Consider the following 18,296-nt stretch of genomic DNA (forward strand, 5'->3'; position numbering starts at 1 on the left):
TCCCCAAACAGCAATTAAATCAGCTATTTCGCCGTCTCTCCACTGCTGCGTGTCGTTGTCCTCCATGGTCAAGTGGAAAAAGGAAGACTTCTTCTTCTTCTTTAGAATCACTCCTGGAGATGTGCATATTACCATGGCAACGCGGACCAAATTGAGTGTTCGAATGCAAGGTCGCATGTTTTGGATTCCGATTTAGTACCACATACTCAAGTAGCCCCGTTCCTAGTTTTAATAAAAGCAACGTCATGCAACTTTTTACTGTTCACACTGATCTGTGTCACATACGGGGGAAAACATTGGGGTACTTTTAGCTGCAGTATGAAGCAGCCAGAGTGTACAATGTAGACATGCGGACCTCAGACCGGTGACCAGTGTTCTTATCCTCACAACCAGCTCCTGGTTATAAGATGCCTTTACATTTCAGTGATTTTTAACACTTTAAAACTTCACATTTTCAATATGTTTGTCATAAATATTTTTAATACATTTAAACAGTCATTTAATGTGAGAGATGCTGAATCTTGCCTTGTCTTTGACCTACGTTGTGTGAGAAAGCGTGCAGCGCGGCTTACACTCATTTACACAAAGCTGAGGTCACGTCTGCTCCATGCAAATTCGGACCAGTGACCGCATGCTGGTCATTTACTACTGCCCGAGCTGCACAAGAGAGGAGGGTGGGAGGGAAATGGATAGAAAACAGAGAGAGTGAGGAAAGAGGACAGTGTGTTAGAGGGGGGAAAAGGGAGAGGAAGGGAGGAGGGGACGGATTTTGGGATGAGAAGATGTCAGTGGAAGAGGAGGAGGAGGAGGGGACGGACAGTCGATGTGTTTTAGCTGCAGCACTGCATGAGGAGACGGTGCAGTGTTGGCAGCAGTTATACACACAGGAGAGGAGATGCAGCAATTATTGACACACACACACACACACACACACACGGTGGTGATGCAGCAATAATTAGTGATGCTATCAGCAGTCTCTGTGTCCACATCACCAGCCCCACTGATACGACTGAACTAAGCAAGACAGGTATAACTTGTGTGTGCGGGCATATTCAACATCGTTGGCGGCCATTTTTATTGACCAATTTTTACAATAGGTGGGAGGATTTTCTCTTGTTCTGCATGTATAGTGTGTTTGTATAACGAGCTTCGTAGAGCGTGTCCTGCTGAGTTTCGGATGAAGTTGAGTCGAGCATCAGTGAGTCCGGCCGCTCCAGGTAGCAGCGTTTACACACCTCCAGTCACCTGTGACCACTCCAGGTCAGGCCATGTACACATAAATACGTGCAAACACAAGTATCAGCAGTGCAGTGACCTATAGAGGGAAAACTGCTCAAAGCATACTCATTTGTTCCTCTGTTTTATAATTGACTATAGTTGGCATGTGTCGTTCAGTCGCGACAGTCACAGGAAGCTGCACGATACAAGAGGTGGGTTTAAGAAACTGCAGCCTTCTTGCTGAAGGGCACTTAAACTCTGAGAGGGCTCAGTGCACTTAATGCACGGTCAGAGTTCAGCAGGTTTGTGTTGCTTAAAGGACACATTATGGAAAACTGCCTGTACTGTAGCCGCAGCTTCCATCTGAACTGGCTGAATATCTCACTCATCCTACAGCTGTGTGACTGTGCATTAACATACTGCTCCGCTTGGTTGGGAAAAGTGTGTAAAAATCCATTTGCAGATCAGGGTTTCCTGCAGTATTTTCATATGGGGACATCCATGGCAGGGTGCTGGGGAGAGCAGGGATGAAGCGCTTGTGTGGTGAGAGAAAAAACGCTGCAGGTGGGTTTTGTTTCTATGACAACAATATGTTGAACTTACACGGCTAACAACAAGCTTACAACGCGTAGGGCGATAAAAGCACAACACTTACCAGCAACCTTTAGTGTCCGGCCGATCTGCTCCAACAAATAAGCTTTTCGGCCTCTATTGTGGTTTGTTTGTCATATCGTACAGCTCCGGGTAGACGGCCAAAACAAGTTGCTCCTCCATATTTGGTGGTAACCAGGGTGAGAAGTGGTGCCCCATCTGATCGGTTGACACCAGTGCCTTCTGAGTTCAGAGATTTTCAACTTGAAGCGCTCGGAGCGGCCGCACAAAAAGGCAGAGCGCTCTGACAAAGACACTGGGTGCAGCGCTTTTTCTCTAAGCGGCCGCATGCTGCCGCATACGCTCTGTCCTCATTGGGAACAATTGAAAAAAGACGCTTGCGCTCAGAAACGGGCGCTATGTGGACTCGGGGCCGAAGGAACCAACGCAAACACACATGACATGAAACACACTGACATTTTTAGTAAACAAAAGTTTTCATTCCTGCACAATTTTCCAACTGTTTAACATCTCATGTAGCTTATGAAGTTACCCACAGGGCTTCAAAACAACAACCAATTATGCAGAGTCCAATCTGCCTTTAAAAAATCCATAATTGGTCCACCTGATGGATAAAACCTGCAGTTGTCTGTGCTGCAGGCCAAGTCTGGCCAGCACACTACAGGGTGTCATAATGAGAAAACAAGCATCAGATGATTATTAAGCTTCCTCTGTGTTTCAATCTGAGACCTGGTGGTACAAAAAAGAAAAATAAAGTCCACTTATGAAGATGGAAAAAGATGAAACAGAAGTGGATGTATGTGGAGTTGAGTCATGCCGTCACATGACATCAAAAGATGTTATGATGTCCTTGAGAAAAGCTCTTAAGCGTTTTCCAGTGTAGTTCCACTATAGATGTAAAGGGCATCACCATCATAATCAAACTGGGCGTGCGCTGTGTGATATGAGGCAGGGCTTTAATGCATGGCCCCAGAGGGATAACTGCAATTAAGTGGTTTAATGAAGGCTGATATGGTAGATGTAGCTGCAGCTCAGCACATTGGTCCACAGATGCGAGAAGTTCTCAGTGTAAGTTTGTGTTTGTTTACAGGCATTATACTTCTTCTCTTACAGCCTCGACTTTTTACCGCCTCCCCGTTTCTCTCGTTTTTCTCCCTCTCCTCAGCCTTTCAGGAATGCACTGAATGTCCTTATCTCTGCCCATGCAAACACACGGGTGAGCCAGCAGCAGAGGTTGAATTCCTCCGCAGATCTCAGGCAGAAAGCACACACGCCACACACGCTGGCATGTAGACAAACCTTCAGCCTGAGGGGCTCCTTACTTCTTGTATCTTCCTGTAAAAACTCTAGGAAGTAAAGCCTTAACTCTGAATGATGGTTGTTAGAGGCTCAGTGGTAGAGTGGGTCGTCTCTCATTTGGAAGGTTGGGGGTTTGATTCCTGACTGCTACAGTCTACATGTTGAAGTGTCCTCAGGCAAGACACCATATTGCTGCTGATGAATGTGCATAGATCCTGATTGGAGATAAAGTTAACCAACGACTCCTGTGAGCTGCCAACTTTGCTATACATGTTGTGGCTGCTGTTACAGTAGTTTCCTATTTGCATTACTTATTAGACACAAACCGCAGTACATGCGCGTACCACACCCATGTCAAACATTGTGCTGTTTAATTAATCAAGTGATGTTTGACATCAAACAAACCACAATCACTGTGCGTAGCCCTGCGATATTAAGCACAACGTTCATGTTCATTTAACCACAATGATAAGTGTCGGGATTACCTCATAAGGCTTGTGTTGTGGAGGATAACACTGCAAAATGTGGTCAAAAGATTCTTAGCTTCTACAAGATGGAAAAGGTCAAGCTCAGTCAGTCAAATCTCAGGTAATTCGGTAAAGCTTTATGTTTATAGCACCTTTTTAAAATCCACACGTGAAAAGTTAGGCCCAGAAAAGTACAAATCTTATTCTGAATCTGATCTGATGTGGGAAAATAAAAGTAGAGCTATACAGTGATCAGCCATAACATTATGACCACTAACAGGTAGACATTCATTATCTTGCTACAACGGCACCTGAAAGTGGGTGGGATATGGCATATAGGCAGCAAGCGAACCCTTTGTCCTCGAAGTTGATGTGTTGGAAGCAGGACAAAGGATGTGAGCGACTTTGACAGGAGCCACATTGTGACGGCTAGACGACTGGGTCAGAGCATCTCCGAAACTGCAGCTCTTGTGGGCTGTTCCCGGTCTGCGGTGGTCAGTACATACCGAAAGTGGTTCAAGTGCGTGGGGAGCGAAGGCTGGCCCGTGTGGTCCGATCGAAGATCTGCTGTAGCTCAAACTGCTGAAAAACTCCTGATTGAAAGGTGGCAGAAGACACAGTGCATCGCGTCAACTGGTCAGGGTGGCCCGTGCTGACCCCTGTCCACTGCCAGCGCCTACAGTGAGCATCAGCACCGGACCATGGAGCAATACAAGAAGGTGACCTGTTCTGATGAGTCATGTTTTCTTTTACATCATGTGGATGGCCTGGTGCGTGTGTACCTGGGGAAGACATGGCACCAGGATGCACTATGGGAAGAAGGCAAGCCGGTGGAGGTAGTCTGATGCTTTGGGCAATGTTCTGCTGGGAAACCTTGGGTCCTGCCATTCATGTGGATGTTACTTAGACATGTACCACCTACCTAAACATTGTTTATTAGATTTTATTGGAACCTTTAAATTAATTCAGTCTATTAATGACAAAAATAGTTAAAAAAAAAGAGTAATACCAATTAGGGATGCACGATATTATCAGCACGTTATCAGTATCGGCCAACACGCTGATATCCGCCGATATAATTAACCGATAAAATCATGGGCTGCTGCATACTTGATTAAATGCCTGACCTCGGCACAATGTCCCCTGCACGAAGAAGACCTGCGCGGCGCGGCGCAGCGTGATGACGTCACGTGTGTCTACCTGCAGCATGAGAGAGTTAGAAGCCAAAATGTCCGTGGTGTGGAAGTTTTTCAAAGTGTCCGAAATAGATATCAAAACTGCTATTTGCAATGACTGCTCAGCTTCAGTGATGCGAGGAGGAGCCAAGGCAAAGTCTTTCAACACTACAAACTTGATTAACCATCTCAAGACCCGTCACCCCGACCGTTGTAACAAATGTGATAAGAGTATCACCATTATACTGTACGCTAATTCCAATACAGAAGAGAGTTGATGATCTCTGCAATTAGGTGTGCGGGAAAAAAATATCGGTATCGGTAATCGGCTAAATGAGTTGTAAAATATCGGCATATCGGATATCGGCAAAAAATCGAATATCGTGCATCCCTAATACCAATAAGTGATGTGTAACATTCATCGCTTTGTCAGGCACTGAACTCTTCCTCCACAGAGCTCACTTTCCTTCCTCAAGAAACACACACACACATCCAGACGCTGTACTTTATGTGTGTGTCACCTCTCCAGACAGCATGCCCCCACATGCACACAGCAGCCATTGATACCTCGACACAATACAGCCTCACAGGCAAACGCATTGGATCACAATGCTGCCGCTGCTGCCGTACACGCTGCTTCACGTATGCCTGTGCATAAAATTACAATGACAAGCAGCAGACAAAAGACAGCGCTGTTCTGAGTTAGCGTCCATGCGGGATACAATACACACAGATACACAGGTCTGAATGCATCACAATACAATGCTCATATAAAGGGGCCTGAGCTGCAGGGCTAACACACAAACACTCATTGCTCAGGTTAGTTTAATTATTTAGCAGAATCAGAGTGTGACCTGAGCTCTTCTGTTTTTCTCCTGCACTGCCACTCATCATGTCTCACTCTCAATCTATGCTTTGGGTCAGGTGTTAATTTACCACAGGGAGTTAGCTCATGCTCTGACTAATAATTAACAGCAGCAGCTCCCCAGTGGCTCGAGGTAGCAGCGGTTTCAAGGAAGAAAATCACCCTTCTGTCCTGCTTTGATAAATCTGTGATTGTGAAATGTTTGGATACCATTTATTTCTTCAGGTTGCTATACCTAGAGTTCCCCTCAGATACATTCTGCTTTGACTAACATAACAGTCTCTGCTAGCACCCAGTGCTGTTATTCCTTATACACGATTGCATGTTACCTGAAACAACTAGATTATTTGGTGCATTGACTTGCACACTCACAGATACCTGATAACGCATTTGAGGCTGTATTGGAGGCGCTAGTTTTTTCTATGTGTCCAACAACAAACCTCAAGCTGCCTTTCCTGCTTCCACATTTCACAGAAAAAAAGGTAGTTTAAAGTTGTCATCTTGAAGATTTCAGTTTTGTTCTCACACTTCCCAGATATCCAGACAGTGTCGCATGTGTGACGTCCACAGTTGGCTGCGGTTGTAACTCTTGATTTTCCTCGCTGACGGTCGCTTTCCTTTTTAGACTGTTTGCCTTGTTTCTTCTTCTTTGGATTTTCACTTATTTTTTAAGTTGTATCTGTAGTCATCAATCTTTTCTTTATTTGTTCAGCCATAGTAGATTACTGTTTACTCGCAACACTTGCAGAGACCGCTTAAGTCGCCACAGACACCCAGTCTGTAATACTGCAAAAGAAAAGGCTTTCATCAGTGGACCATAGGCTCAATCACCATTGTGTTACCACGTTCGGCGACTGAACAGACATTTATTTAAAAAAATAAAAATCTTCAATGTTAATGATAGGAATAAAATCTCTTAATCTCGATTATAACCACACAAGACTCTTCTGAGATATCTTCAGCGACTCAAAAAGTCTTGTGTTGAACAACCGAGGCAGTCAGAGGTGTGTAAAGAGTCTGTAAAGAGCCAGAAATTTGGGCCGAGAAACACACATAAATATCTACCGATTGGTTTCTGCAAAGCGGTAACTGCTCCTGCAACATAAACACACTTAAAAATAAATAAAGCAGTAAAACCAAATGGCAGTTACATTATGATCAACAAAGGCCCTAAAGTATCATAGAAATGTTCGCTAACTCCACAATCATTTGTGTTTCCAATAGTAAAGTTTGTGGCTGATATTCGTTTCTTTCGGTTTTATTTTGCTGGTTCTCTCGATGGTGTAACCAACTGAATCCGATAATATATACAATAGGATTTATTTTATTTTGAATTAAGCACCGATGTGGGCTGTAGTGCAGTGGTTAGTGCTGTCGCCTCACAGCTAGAATGTTCCCAGTTTGAATCCTGGTTCAGCCGTCGGGGGGCCTTTCTGTGTGGATCTTGCATGTTCCCCCGGTGCATGCGTGGGTTCCCTCCGGGTATTCCGGCTTCCTTGGTTCATCGGCCGTAGGTGTGAGCGTGAATGGTCCTATATCATTAATAGATATATTGTCGTTGGTTCTGGAGGATTGCAGCCTTCATCCCCATTGTTTCTGTGCAGGAGCTTGAGTGACATTTGTCTTGATGCAAAGTGTTTTTCAAAGGACGCATTCACAATCCAAAGTCTCTGTCTGTGTAGGAACACATAATGATTCATCCCGGGATTACATTGTCACATCCTCTTTCCTCCGCCACATCTGCAGTGAGCAATCCACCACAACAATGCCTACACAGGATGCTGCGGCCTCTTTACCGTGTCACTGCCACAAAAACAGGCTCGCAGGTGGAGGAACCTCATTATTACATCGGTTTCCTCTGCACACATGACGCAGCGCACACGGCCCCCCTGCGGCTGGGAAAGACCCCTGGTTGAATCCTATTTTAGTGCTCTGCGTAACGTTTATCTGGAAGCACAAATGGTGTAAAGTAACTGTTGCTGACTGCAGAAACTTCTAGTTCTAGTTAATCCACGTTCAGAAAATAACTTCCAATGTTTCTCATAATGTTGGTCTTATTTCACCTATAAGCACCATAATCTAAAGTGTTATATAACAGCCACACATACGCAGAATAAGACACATCAGGACGCCCAGAATGTCTTTAATTTGTTTATTTCTGATGCGCCTTTCTTGTTCATTATATTTATGTAATCACAATTATATTTACGACACAAGTTTCTTACAAAATAAATCTGCAAGCTCTTCTGTTATGTAACACTCAATCTATATTTCTGCGCTTCCAGCCGAGAGACGATTCCTCACACGGCAGACGTCTAGCTTCGACTGTTTATCCAGAATAATTAAGCCTCGATACAGACTGTGACTCAGCGGCTGGGTTTTGTGAATTTAAATATTTAAGTGTTGACAGATATAGAAGAGAACAACAAATTGCCTGTTTGAAGATAACAGTAACACACACACACACAGTAAGCAGGTCACACTGGGGTGAAAGCTGCAGCATCTGTTTTTATGCAGCAGCGAGCGGCTTCACGTTTCTCTGAGGAGGTGGGGGAACACGTCTGTGATTAATGAGAGTGCAGACATGGTGGCATGTTTATACAACTTTAAACATATTTAACACGCACACAAACACGCATGGACTACAGCTCAGGCCAGAATGAAAAAGCAACGAATATCTGAGACAGTTTTTATCAGAGGAACGTTACCAACTAAAAAAGAAGAAAGTCCCAAACGATGTGAATTTTTCAAACCTTCCTGTCATCATTTCTAACCTTTAGCCCTCTCTGTAACTTTACTTCAGCGTCTTTATGTCTCCCATTTCCCCTCCTGTGATCAAACTTCCCGTTATGGATCTTCACTTACAGCTGACCCTGCTTAAAGGAGCAGTGGCTGTTTATCATAAAAGAGCGAGCTGTCTGGATGTTAATATTAAACATGTGGATTCTTGCAAACACTATCTTGGAAACAGGCGGTGAACATGCTGTTGAATGGTACCGTGAAGCCGGAGTGTTTCTTTAGCTGTGTCCCAATCAAGGGCTGCATCCTGATTGTGTCACAGCGGTGCGTCCAAGGTTGTCCTAGGCTTCTTCAGATGCGGCCGACAAATGTGTCCTCTTTTTCCTGGGCCACGAAGGATCCATCGGGTGCGTCCTTCACGGCCCAACGTATCCTGAGATTCGTTGGGCGCCAATTCAAACGAGATAGCGGATTGTTAAACGCCCGAGGAATACACTTAAAAATAACAAAAGGGGCTTGAAGCTTCAAATTTAAAATAGTTTAATTTGCGTGACGTTAGTTATGTTAGCTAGTTAGCCTGCTAGCTACCTGTTGCTAGGAGATAGGAGTTGCGTTTGGCAACACAAATTTAAGGACGGGAAAAGCTGGTGACGCAAACAGGAAACCCTCCGTAGACCAGTCTCATTTCAATTCGGCCTCAGCGGTCTACGCAGGCTACGAATGTCTCATCCTCCATACACCGCGTCCTTCGAAGGGTGCAGCCCCCCGAGACACATCTTATGTCTGTTGCGTATGGGGCATTTATTGTCCTTTTGGGGATTCAGTTTGCAGATCATACTAGAGTGCATGTTTAGGGTGTATGAGCGTAATAGTAAGCATTTAAAAGTATTACGAATGAGTTTAAATCAATATTAGTATCACAGCGATTGAGGTTTCTTTGAAGTGGGCGTGGCTAAGCTTGAATATTTCATACAAACATTTTTGGAGGGATTATTGATGGCAGTTGCTAACACTCCCTGCGTATGCTAACTGCTAACTATGATATGGTTAGCATAGCATTTTGTAACATATCATGCAGTGACCAGTTGCTTCACCTCCTTCCTGTGATTCTGACTCAGATGACTCAAACACACTGTGAGGGGCTTCATTACGCTGATTATCACGTGTGCCATTGTTACGGGGGCGTAACCAGGCAGATGTCAATCAAAGCAGCCGCACCTTCACAGACCTGAGAGACGTGACACAGCATCACAATTAGCTGGGGGGTTTTTTATAGGCTTTCTACCAGTTATAAACTTTATTTTCATCTTGATATGTGAATGCTTTATGAGACTCCAAACTTTAATATGATCCATGCATTTTCACTATTTCAAGCCAAATTTCCAGAGGCTTTAAAACAGAGGCGATGCATTCATAATGTTGCTATGAGTCAGTAGTTTATACCTCGCTAAAGCTTCGGCTCAGTGAGCTGAAAGCGTCTGAGTAGACTCGACCGAGCTCTCCCTCCTCACCACAACTGTTTTGTGTTTCTACATCTTGTTTAACGGGGTTTGATGCTGCTCTGTCAGATAGTGTGATTAGATTTGGTCACATTATCTGAAACAAACTGTTATCACACACACCACTTCCACATGTTGCCCCTCTGATGTTAGCCTGTGAGTAATCATCAGGTGTTTGATCCGTCTGATGATCAGTTTGTCTCCTTGCAGGTCCTCAACGCACAGAAAGCCGGGTACAAGGCGGCCATTGTTCACAATGTGGACTCCGATGACTTAATCAGCATGGGATCCAATGACCGTGAGTTACCACCTCCTCCTCCTACTCCTCCTCCTCTCTCTGCACGTCAACACATTAGCATTTAGCGTCTTACACAGTTGCCTGCTTACATGGCTCTGTCGTCAGTGGATGTGCTTTTGTTTTTCTCTGAATGAAGAGCAGGGTTTTTTCTGAGTTGGAAGGCCATACCAAGTCTCAAGATGATCTTGAGGAAGGATGCGGTGCCCTGCAGCAGCGTAGCTCTCCCTGCCTATGAATCCATGTTGTCCCTGCTCTAACCCTGTTTTGTGATATCATGGTGTCTGGGGGGTTTCTTTCACTTATGTCTCACCGACTGTTTTCTCTTCAGGAGCTGCAGCTCAGTCATAAATATTACAGAGGGCTTCTTGCCCTGGTTATTATTTTTAAGAGGAGTCAATCTCCCAAAGTGATGTTTTATGCACTCAGTAATGCGGCTTGTCAGCGTGCTTTGTTTCAGGGTCAAACAGCGTCACACTTTGTCAGAATTAGCAGGGATGTTTTTCTGCTAGACAATCTGAAACGCTATGATCATCCCATTTTTTTCCGAAGATCTCTGTTTTTATTCTTCACACAACTACGTAACAAAGAGGGGAACATAAGAAATGCCTTTGAGGAGAGAATTTGTTGACTTGTTGAATGACACTTTGTTCGAACTAATCTGTTTTGAACATAACCCCACCTTAAAGATATAATGTAGAAGATTTTCAGTTAAATAAATGTCTGTTAAGTCTATCGCGGAATGAGGTAACACAGTGGTGATTGAGCCTATGGCCCACTGATGAAAGCCTTTGCATTTACAGTATAACAGACTGTGGTGACTTTTGTGGAAAAAATCACGAGCGGCACCCAGTTAGTGTCTTACGAGTGTTACGAGCAAACAGTAATCTACTATGGCTGAACAGACAAAGAAAAGATGGATGACTACAGATACAACTTCAACAATAACTGAAAATCCAAAGAAACAAACTCGAGGCTCAGATGAAGGCAAACAGTCTAAAAAGGAAAGCAACCGTCAGCGAGGAAAATCAAGAGTTACAACCGGAGCCAACCGTGGACGTCACACATGCAACACTGTCTGGATATCTGGGAAGTGTGCTCCCGCAATTACCGTTTATCACCACAGGTGCCGCCAGAGAGAACGAAACTGAGATCTTCGAGATTACAACTTTAACGTTTCATGATTATCATTATTTAGCTTTGATTCATTGGGGCTTTATAGACAAAACAAAATATCTCCCCTCATTACAACTTTGTGGAGCGTTCAACCCGGGGCTGCAAGTGATGATTTTAACAATTCATCACAAATGTATTACCAGTTATCCTGCCGATTCACGATCAGTCGTTTGGTCTTTGATTTTTTACTGACCTTCAATTCCAAAAACCAAAGACCCAAGAAACCCTGCAAATATTCCACACAAACATTTTTTGTTGGACATTTTTGCTTAAAGAGAGTGATCTTCAAAAAAAGTCTCAGATTGGTCCTCGATCAAATTATAGATTTATAATCTAATCGTAGCAGCTCTAGTTAAACATCACCATCAACATGGAGTTTCATTAGTTCGACAATTTAAAGTCACACCGAGCAAATTAATTAGTTTAACAAACAAGTCAAATTAACCTTAAAGCCAAATAAATTTAAATAACTGTCTTCCTGTGCTGTACAAACAAGTATTGATGTAGTTTATCTCTTGTAACAGGACGTCCAGGACTTCCTCAACATTGTGTCTCAAGGCATTGATATACAGTCACACGATATATTAATACAGTGTTTTTGTTTCTATTTTTAGTGGATGTCATGAAGCAGATAGACATCCCCTCTGTGTTCGTGAGCGAGGTGACCGCCAACTCTCTGAAAGTCGACTACACGTACGACAAGGGGTGAGTTAAAAATCCACATCTCATTCTCCTGTCAATCAACTCTGAGCTTTTCACACTTCTTTCTCTGTAATGTTGTGAAGAGACGGCTGGCTTTTCTCACACAAACCTGTCCAGCTATTCTTTCCTTTCCAGCTCTTCCTCTCGAGCTTAATCCGATGGTGTTGCAGAATGATGCCCGCAGTGTGCATCGTTAGATATATATATAAAGGAGAGGGCTTGTCTTGTGATGTGCTGTCACTGCCGCTGAGGTGGTAATAAAACGCCTCAGCCTGTCAGAGGAGCCAAGTGAGAGTCACAGGATATAAGCACCATTTCTACATTTTGAAATCAGCTGATGTGTGTGTGTAAGTGTGTGTGTGTGTCTGTGTGGTGCTTGCCAGATACCATCCAAATACATGAGGGGTTGTTCCCAAGTCTTTTGCAGAGGAATGAACACCAAACATGGTATTGGCAGAGTTTTGTCAGTGTGGAACAAATTGGCTGTTTCAAATTTGACTGGTGCAGAAGTATGTCTGCTGTAGAGGCTGCTCTGTGAGAGAAAGTAGAGCCCCTTACCTCTTGAATTAAAACTGTGAAAAGTTCTTTTGCATTACCAACACTAAAGTTAATGTCCACACGTTGCAGCCGTGTTGAAATGACATGAAACAGCCGCTACAGAGCGTTTGTATTTCCTGCCTTCACCTGACGATGTCTCTGCTTGTTTTTCCAGGGGACATGTGGTCCTCATGCCAGACTTCAGCCTGCCGCTGGAATACTACCTGATCCCCTTCCTCATCATCGTGGGAATCTGCCTCATCCTCATTGTTGTCTTTATGGTAGGTTTATTTTTAGATATCTTCGTTCCAACTTAATTTGCAAGGGTTCTCCAAGGGGAAGAAGAGTAAGAAGAGAGGCTGATGTCCTGATGGATTTCTGCCTCCTGAGGACTCCAGTACTGTTAACAACTCCCTTGAAGTTTCCACATTATTAAACAGAGAAAAGAACATTTATGAGTTTAAATTGGCTCTTTGTTACGTACCAGACTTCAGCCTACAACAGGAAGTGGTTTTACAAAGGCAGGCTGCATCCAATTTTAGACGCTGTACGTTTGTTTGTACGTTTGTTTGTACGTTTCCTGGTGTAGCAGTGACTCTCGGGAGGCAGCACCTGGAGAAGAAAGGTGTGTTTAACGAGTTACTTTTTTTTCTGTTCTTAGATCACCAAGTTTGTCCAGGATCGACACAGGGCTCGGAGGAGCCGCCTGCGCAAAGATCAGCTGAAGAAACTTCCCATCCACAAGTTTAAGAAAGGTAATAAAGCATCTCATTACATGTGAGGCAACTGAGCCATTTAGATCTTTGCAATGTGTATAAACGTCATGCATTTGACGGTGTGTTTGTTTAGTAATTTACACGATTGACAGAAAGTGCTACAGGGGAACAAAAAAAAAATAGGAATACATAATCTCTGCATTACCAGGATTGCTAAACCTCTCTAAAACAACAAATCATCCCTCAGCTTTATCCTTTAACTCTGACCTTTGACCTCAGAGTCCGCAGAGATGCTATTTACGCCTCGACAGTGCTGCTCTTTCTCACATGACTCTGCCCCCGAGGAGGAGAGATGTCATTACTGCATTACGACACATCATTCCTCCCTGGAGCTCCGCACCTTGGAACTAATCGGATTAATATGAACTTGATTTTTCCACAAAGCCCTCCGCGCGGCAGATTAGCGCTCGTCTCTGTTGAGACTGGACACATGACTGGCGCTTTGGTATGTCGTTTGGGTCCTGCCAGAGGACTGATGTGGGTTAAGTGTGTTTTGGTGTTCATCTTAGAAATGTGGAGCATTTTTCTAGTACAGGATTCAGGAGTCTTTTTATGGAGACTTCTGAAGCTTTGTCTTCTTCTTGTTTTCCTCTGTCTTGTAACAAAAGTCAGACGTTCTTTAGTTTGGTTTTGCAAATCCTCTTTGTCCTTGCTTTAGTTCGTTTTGTGTGTGTATTTAGAGGTTTTTCGTGCCGTCTGCGTTCCCTCCGGCAGCTGTGTCTTGCAGACTGGAAAGCCCCCTCCTGACTGCAATCAGCTGTGCGGGGGAACACCGGGGGAGCTTTACAGACTACGGGTGGTGCATAATAAGCAGCCCCCTTGCAAAGCTGCTAATTGAGGGGGGTTATGAGTCGAGCTGCTCCTCCCCTCCTGGCAGTCACAGATGCACGTGCAACACAGCAGATAAAAGCAGCGTGTGTTGCTCACTTGGCTGTTTCTGTCACGTCAGGCTCTGCGGTTAGTGTGTCCGTGCATGCGAGCGAGCGGTGCCCACTCTGACTCAGGGTTTCCACCGGTCGACCTTGGCCCGCTGCAGGGAGTTCAGATGTCCAGGAAACGGCCCCCGGGGCGGCGTCTGTGATCCTGTCAGCTGAGTCAGAGTGTGTGGCGACACAGGAAGGGGACACCAAATCTCTACCTAATCACCTTTTAAGCCCTGCACTCCTGAGCAGTGCAAGCGCGTCAAAGAACCGAGTGCCCTGGTTTGAGGATGGGAAGGCCTGAGTGCAGTGGGTCAGAGTCTCAGTGGTCTAATGGGGTTTACGCTAACACCAGGTTAGAGCAAGACCCCCTAAGTGTCAAAGAACTAGATCACTTACAGATTATTGAGTAATGTACAAGTCACCAATAAAGTGTAGACAAAACAAACATGCCTTTAATTGCAAGACGGTTTTACACATTAAAGTTACCGGTCTTCAGAAGCACAACTAAGAAGGCAAAAAGGTTGTATCAAAGACAAAGTGAAAACTGCCCTTTTCAGCCTTTAAGACAACATCCCCAGTTATATTGTACATCTGTTTACCAATATGTGCAAAAGAAATACAAACATTTCTTTTCTTTTTATCTTTATTTAAAATCCGTCCAGGTGCAGGCTTACGTTAGCTTTATCCAATCAGTTCTAAGATGTGAGCCAAAAAGACCTCAGTAACCCACTCATCATCTCGCTTTAGCCGCTACTAGCATAACAAACCTGAATCTTGACCTAACTGCCGGCGGTTGAGTTGCATTGTGGGTAATCTGGGATCCCATCGGCTATAGTTTGACAACGATATAGCCTCTGGGGACAACGGAGAACATGTCGGACGTGCAGTTAGCGATAAACGACTTGTTTTTCTTGTGATTTACTTTAATTAACTGGTCTTACCTTCGCCGAAATTTCAACATCATGATGCAGTATTGTAAAAAGTAAACATGAAGCTTTGTCGGGCCTGTCCTCAAGAGGAGAAGACAACTTTTAAAACAGTCCTGTGTCGGTTCGATCATTTCTGATGCATTTGAGGAAGTCGGGAAATCTGAACGCTCAGCGGCTTTCGGGACGGATTGTTAGCTGAACTTGCTGCAGAGATTAATAAGAAGCTAAATCATCGTCAGATGGGAGCCGGGATGGCATTACGGTGCGTTATGTTCCGCCTGCTTTTGCTCTCCACACGGACGGTTTTTCCTGCATACACCGCAGCCTGCTGATACGTGATTGGTCAATATTACTCGGACTACAAGCGTAGTACAAACACTAACCGCAACATTTGCCGTCCCTAAAATCCACGTCCCTGCCTACACATTCTACATTTGTATGTAGAATGTGTAAATAGAGATTATCCTGTGGGTAATGTCGGTGCCAGCTTTGACAAGAATGAAGAAGGCTTGGAAGGAAAAGAGGACAGTAAGGTATACCGTCACGAGCCCAGCAGCGTTGTAGGAGTGCAGTATGTACTGTTGATATAATTTATCTAATTTGGCTTCGTCTGCCCAACATGGACTAGCTTGGCATTGTGGCTATAAACAAAATACCACAGGCTGTAGCAAAGGCGCATCAGACCACCAGTGGTCATTGTTTACAGCCTGCTGATTCTTCTCCCTCAGCCTCATGTGGCGATACACGAGGAATTTTCTAGCCGTAGCATTTCTCTGAAACAGCTCAGTGCCACACAAGTCCCTGTGACGTTCAAGACTCGCTGCTGCTCCAATTCCCATCCTCAAGTTTTTTGGCAGCGTTCCTGAACCCGGGGTTCAGAGAGTGTGTGTGTGTGTGTTTATGTGTGAGAGTGCAGCACAGAGTGGGAAGGATGCCTAATGGCGCCCTTGGCCTCCGCTGCAGCAGATAATGCTGAGCTTTGACTCTGGGGGCTTTGAACAGAAGCAGCCATCGCGAACGGAAACACAGCGATGCTGCGTTGGTGTTGCTTTTAGAGCTGCGATCCCGAACGTTCCACGTGGTTGAGTATCACAGAGCGTGTTGTGTCGGTTTGGGAAGCTGTCATCCATGTTTATTTGTTTCTTTCAGTCTTTTTGGCGCTTCATTGAAAAGCAAAGATAATCTCCTGCAGAATGTTTCACTACTCAATCAACTTTTTATGTCCACAAACTGAACAAACACGGCTGAAAAACTCCAGATTTCTCTCTCGAATGTGTCTGTGTGTCTTAGTTTGTAGTATCAGTACCCAAATATGGGATGTTACAGACGCTACATGCGGTCGTCTCTGGGTTTCTGAAGTCATTTCAGGAAGATGTTAGCCGGCTGACGAGCCTCATCCTCGGCTGCTGCTGTGCTGGCGGGACGCCTTCCTGCTGATGAGTGTATCTGCCCACCATCCACCTTCTCTGGCAGAGGAGCTGAGACTAACAAAATCCGACACATATCCATCGGCTCTGTAAACACTTTGTTAGACACGCTCTGATTGAGGTGTTTTTCACATATCTCTTGCTGGGATGTAATAATTTGCACCTTTTAGCAGTTGCTGCTGATTTTTAGCACAATAAGCTCTCTGACAGCTCCCGCACAGATCTGGGCCTGAGGTGTTGGTGTTAGCGTTGGATAATATCAGACGTGCATGTATGGAAGAGGGTGTGCACGGGGCGGAATGAATGTTAGCCAACACAAAGGGAGTCTGTATGGACAGCGCACAATGCCTTAATGAAAACCACGCTGCCCGTGTAATTGGCACACAATACCAGTCTGAGCAGCAGCGTGCAACATATGATCCGCGTCAATGTACAGGATTATGTAATAGCAGCTGCCACGGCTGTCAGAGTACGGCACCATTAGCTTGACTTACGCTCTGCTTTTATTGCACAGCCTTGCGTCATCCCCACTTAGGCGGCGAGCCTGACGTTTGACAGGGAGTTTTGGCCCCTCTGGGTGGTGAGTTTGGCCAACAGCCGACATCTAGCAGACATGTGTGGCCAGAAACTGTGAACACACACACACACGTACAGAGAACTGCAAGAAAAAAGAGGGAATTGTTGTCACACTTAATTTAAACCGAGAGAGGCCGGACTCTCCCTCTGACCTCCGACCTCCAGTCTGATCCCTCCCTGCGTATGATGAGTCACTCCGCTCGGCTTTCCTGCTTCCAAACCATAGGCGGGGAGCTGAGCGCACACGCACGCTGAAGAGAGCAGCTGCAGCGTCTCAGCCTTTGGTGTGTGGGGCATGTTGATGTCAGTACAGAGGAGCCCTCTCTGTCTCTCAGTGCACCGGCCTCTTGTGCCAGTTGCCCTCGTCTGGTTGGCTCAAGCTGTGTCGAGCTGTGCAGTGGCTTTTTTTTTGTTTTGTTTTGTTTTTACTCAGTTTTTCTGTCACCCTCTCTTTCACTCGCCCGCGCGCGCGCTCAAACATTCACCGCTCATGTGGAGTTCAGTAGGACAGCGACGCTCCTCTGAGAGCAGAGACTGCTGGCAGGGCTCGCTGATTAATGAAAAATAGAGAGAAGAGCTGCAGTGGCTCACGAGGCCGACTAAGATGTGCTACTGGCCCCAAAACGTAAAAGTAAAGGGATCCCCAGCAGCTGAGGAGTGTAGATGTTGCCAAAATTTGATATTTTTAAGACTGTCCTGGAAAACTGTATTTTACCAACCGACTTCAAAGCAGACTCAAAACAGAACAAAATATAAATCCTCTTTTTTCATGTTTCTCGCTCTTGCAGAGCATTCTCTATTAAAATATCTATTACTGTTACATAATCTTTGCACAGACGTCTGACAATTCTTTTTTAACACACGCTGCTCTCGACACTCGTACTGTACCCTTGAGACTCCAGAGAGCGATCCAGCCCACATGTGCAGGACACAGTAATAACATCACAAAAAATTGATCCCTGGTAGGAGCGTGTAGAGTTGAGGAGCGGGTAACGTCCTCTGCAGGCGCTTTGATCAGCAGGAGAGGAGTAATTTCCCTCCGTGACGAGGGACGACTGGACCAGCGTGTGAATGATGCTCT

The 18,296-nt window shown here is 44.9% G+C and overlaps 1 protein-coding gene across 1 annotated transcript in view; it reads left to right on the top strand.

The window, feature by feature from the left end:
- Positions 1-18,296, top strand: part of rnf13 (ring finger protein 13) — a 48,666-nt gene that overhangs the window by 23,951 nt on the left and 6,419 nt on the right. The window contains exons 5-8 of the mRNA XM_069679750.1: positions 10,085-10,172; positions 11,960-12,050; positions 12,760-12,865; positions 13,246-13,339. Of these exons, the coding sequence (XP_069535851.1) occupies positions 10,085-10,172; positions 11,960-12,050; positions 12,760-12,865; positions 13,246-13,339 (379 nt within the window). The remainder of the gene's footprint in view (positions 1-10,084; positions 10,173-11,959; positions 12,051-12,759; positions 12,866-13,245; positions 13,340-18,296) is intronic.

Source organism: Semicossyphus pulcher, unplaced genomic scaffold, assembly GCF_022749685.1.
Source record: "Semicossyphus pulcher isolate SPU_LCO1_2020_fin unplaced genomic scaffold, fSemPul1.0.p SCAF_4, whole genome shotgun sequence".
NCBI lineage: Eukaryota > Metazoa > Chordata > Actinopteri > Labriformes > Labridae > Semicossyphus > Semicossyphus pulcher.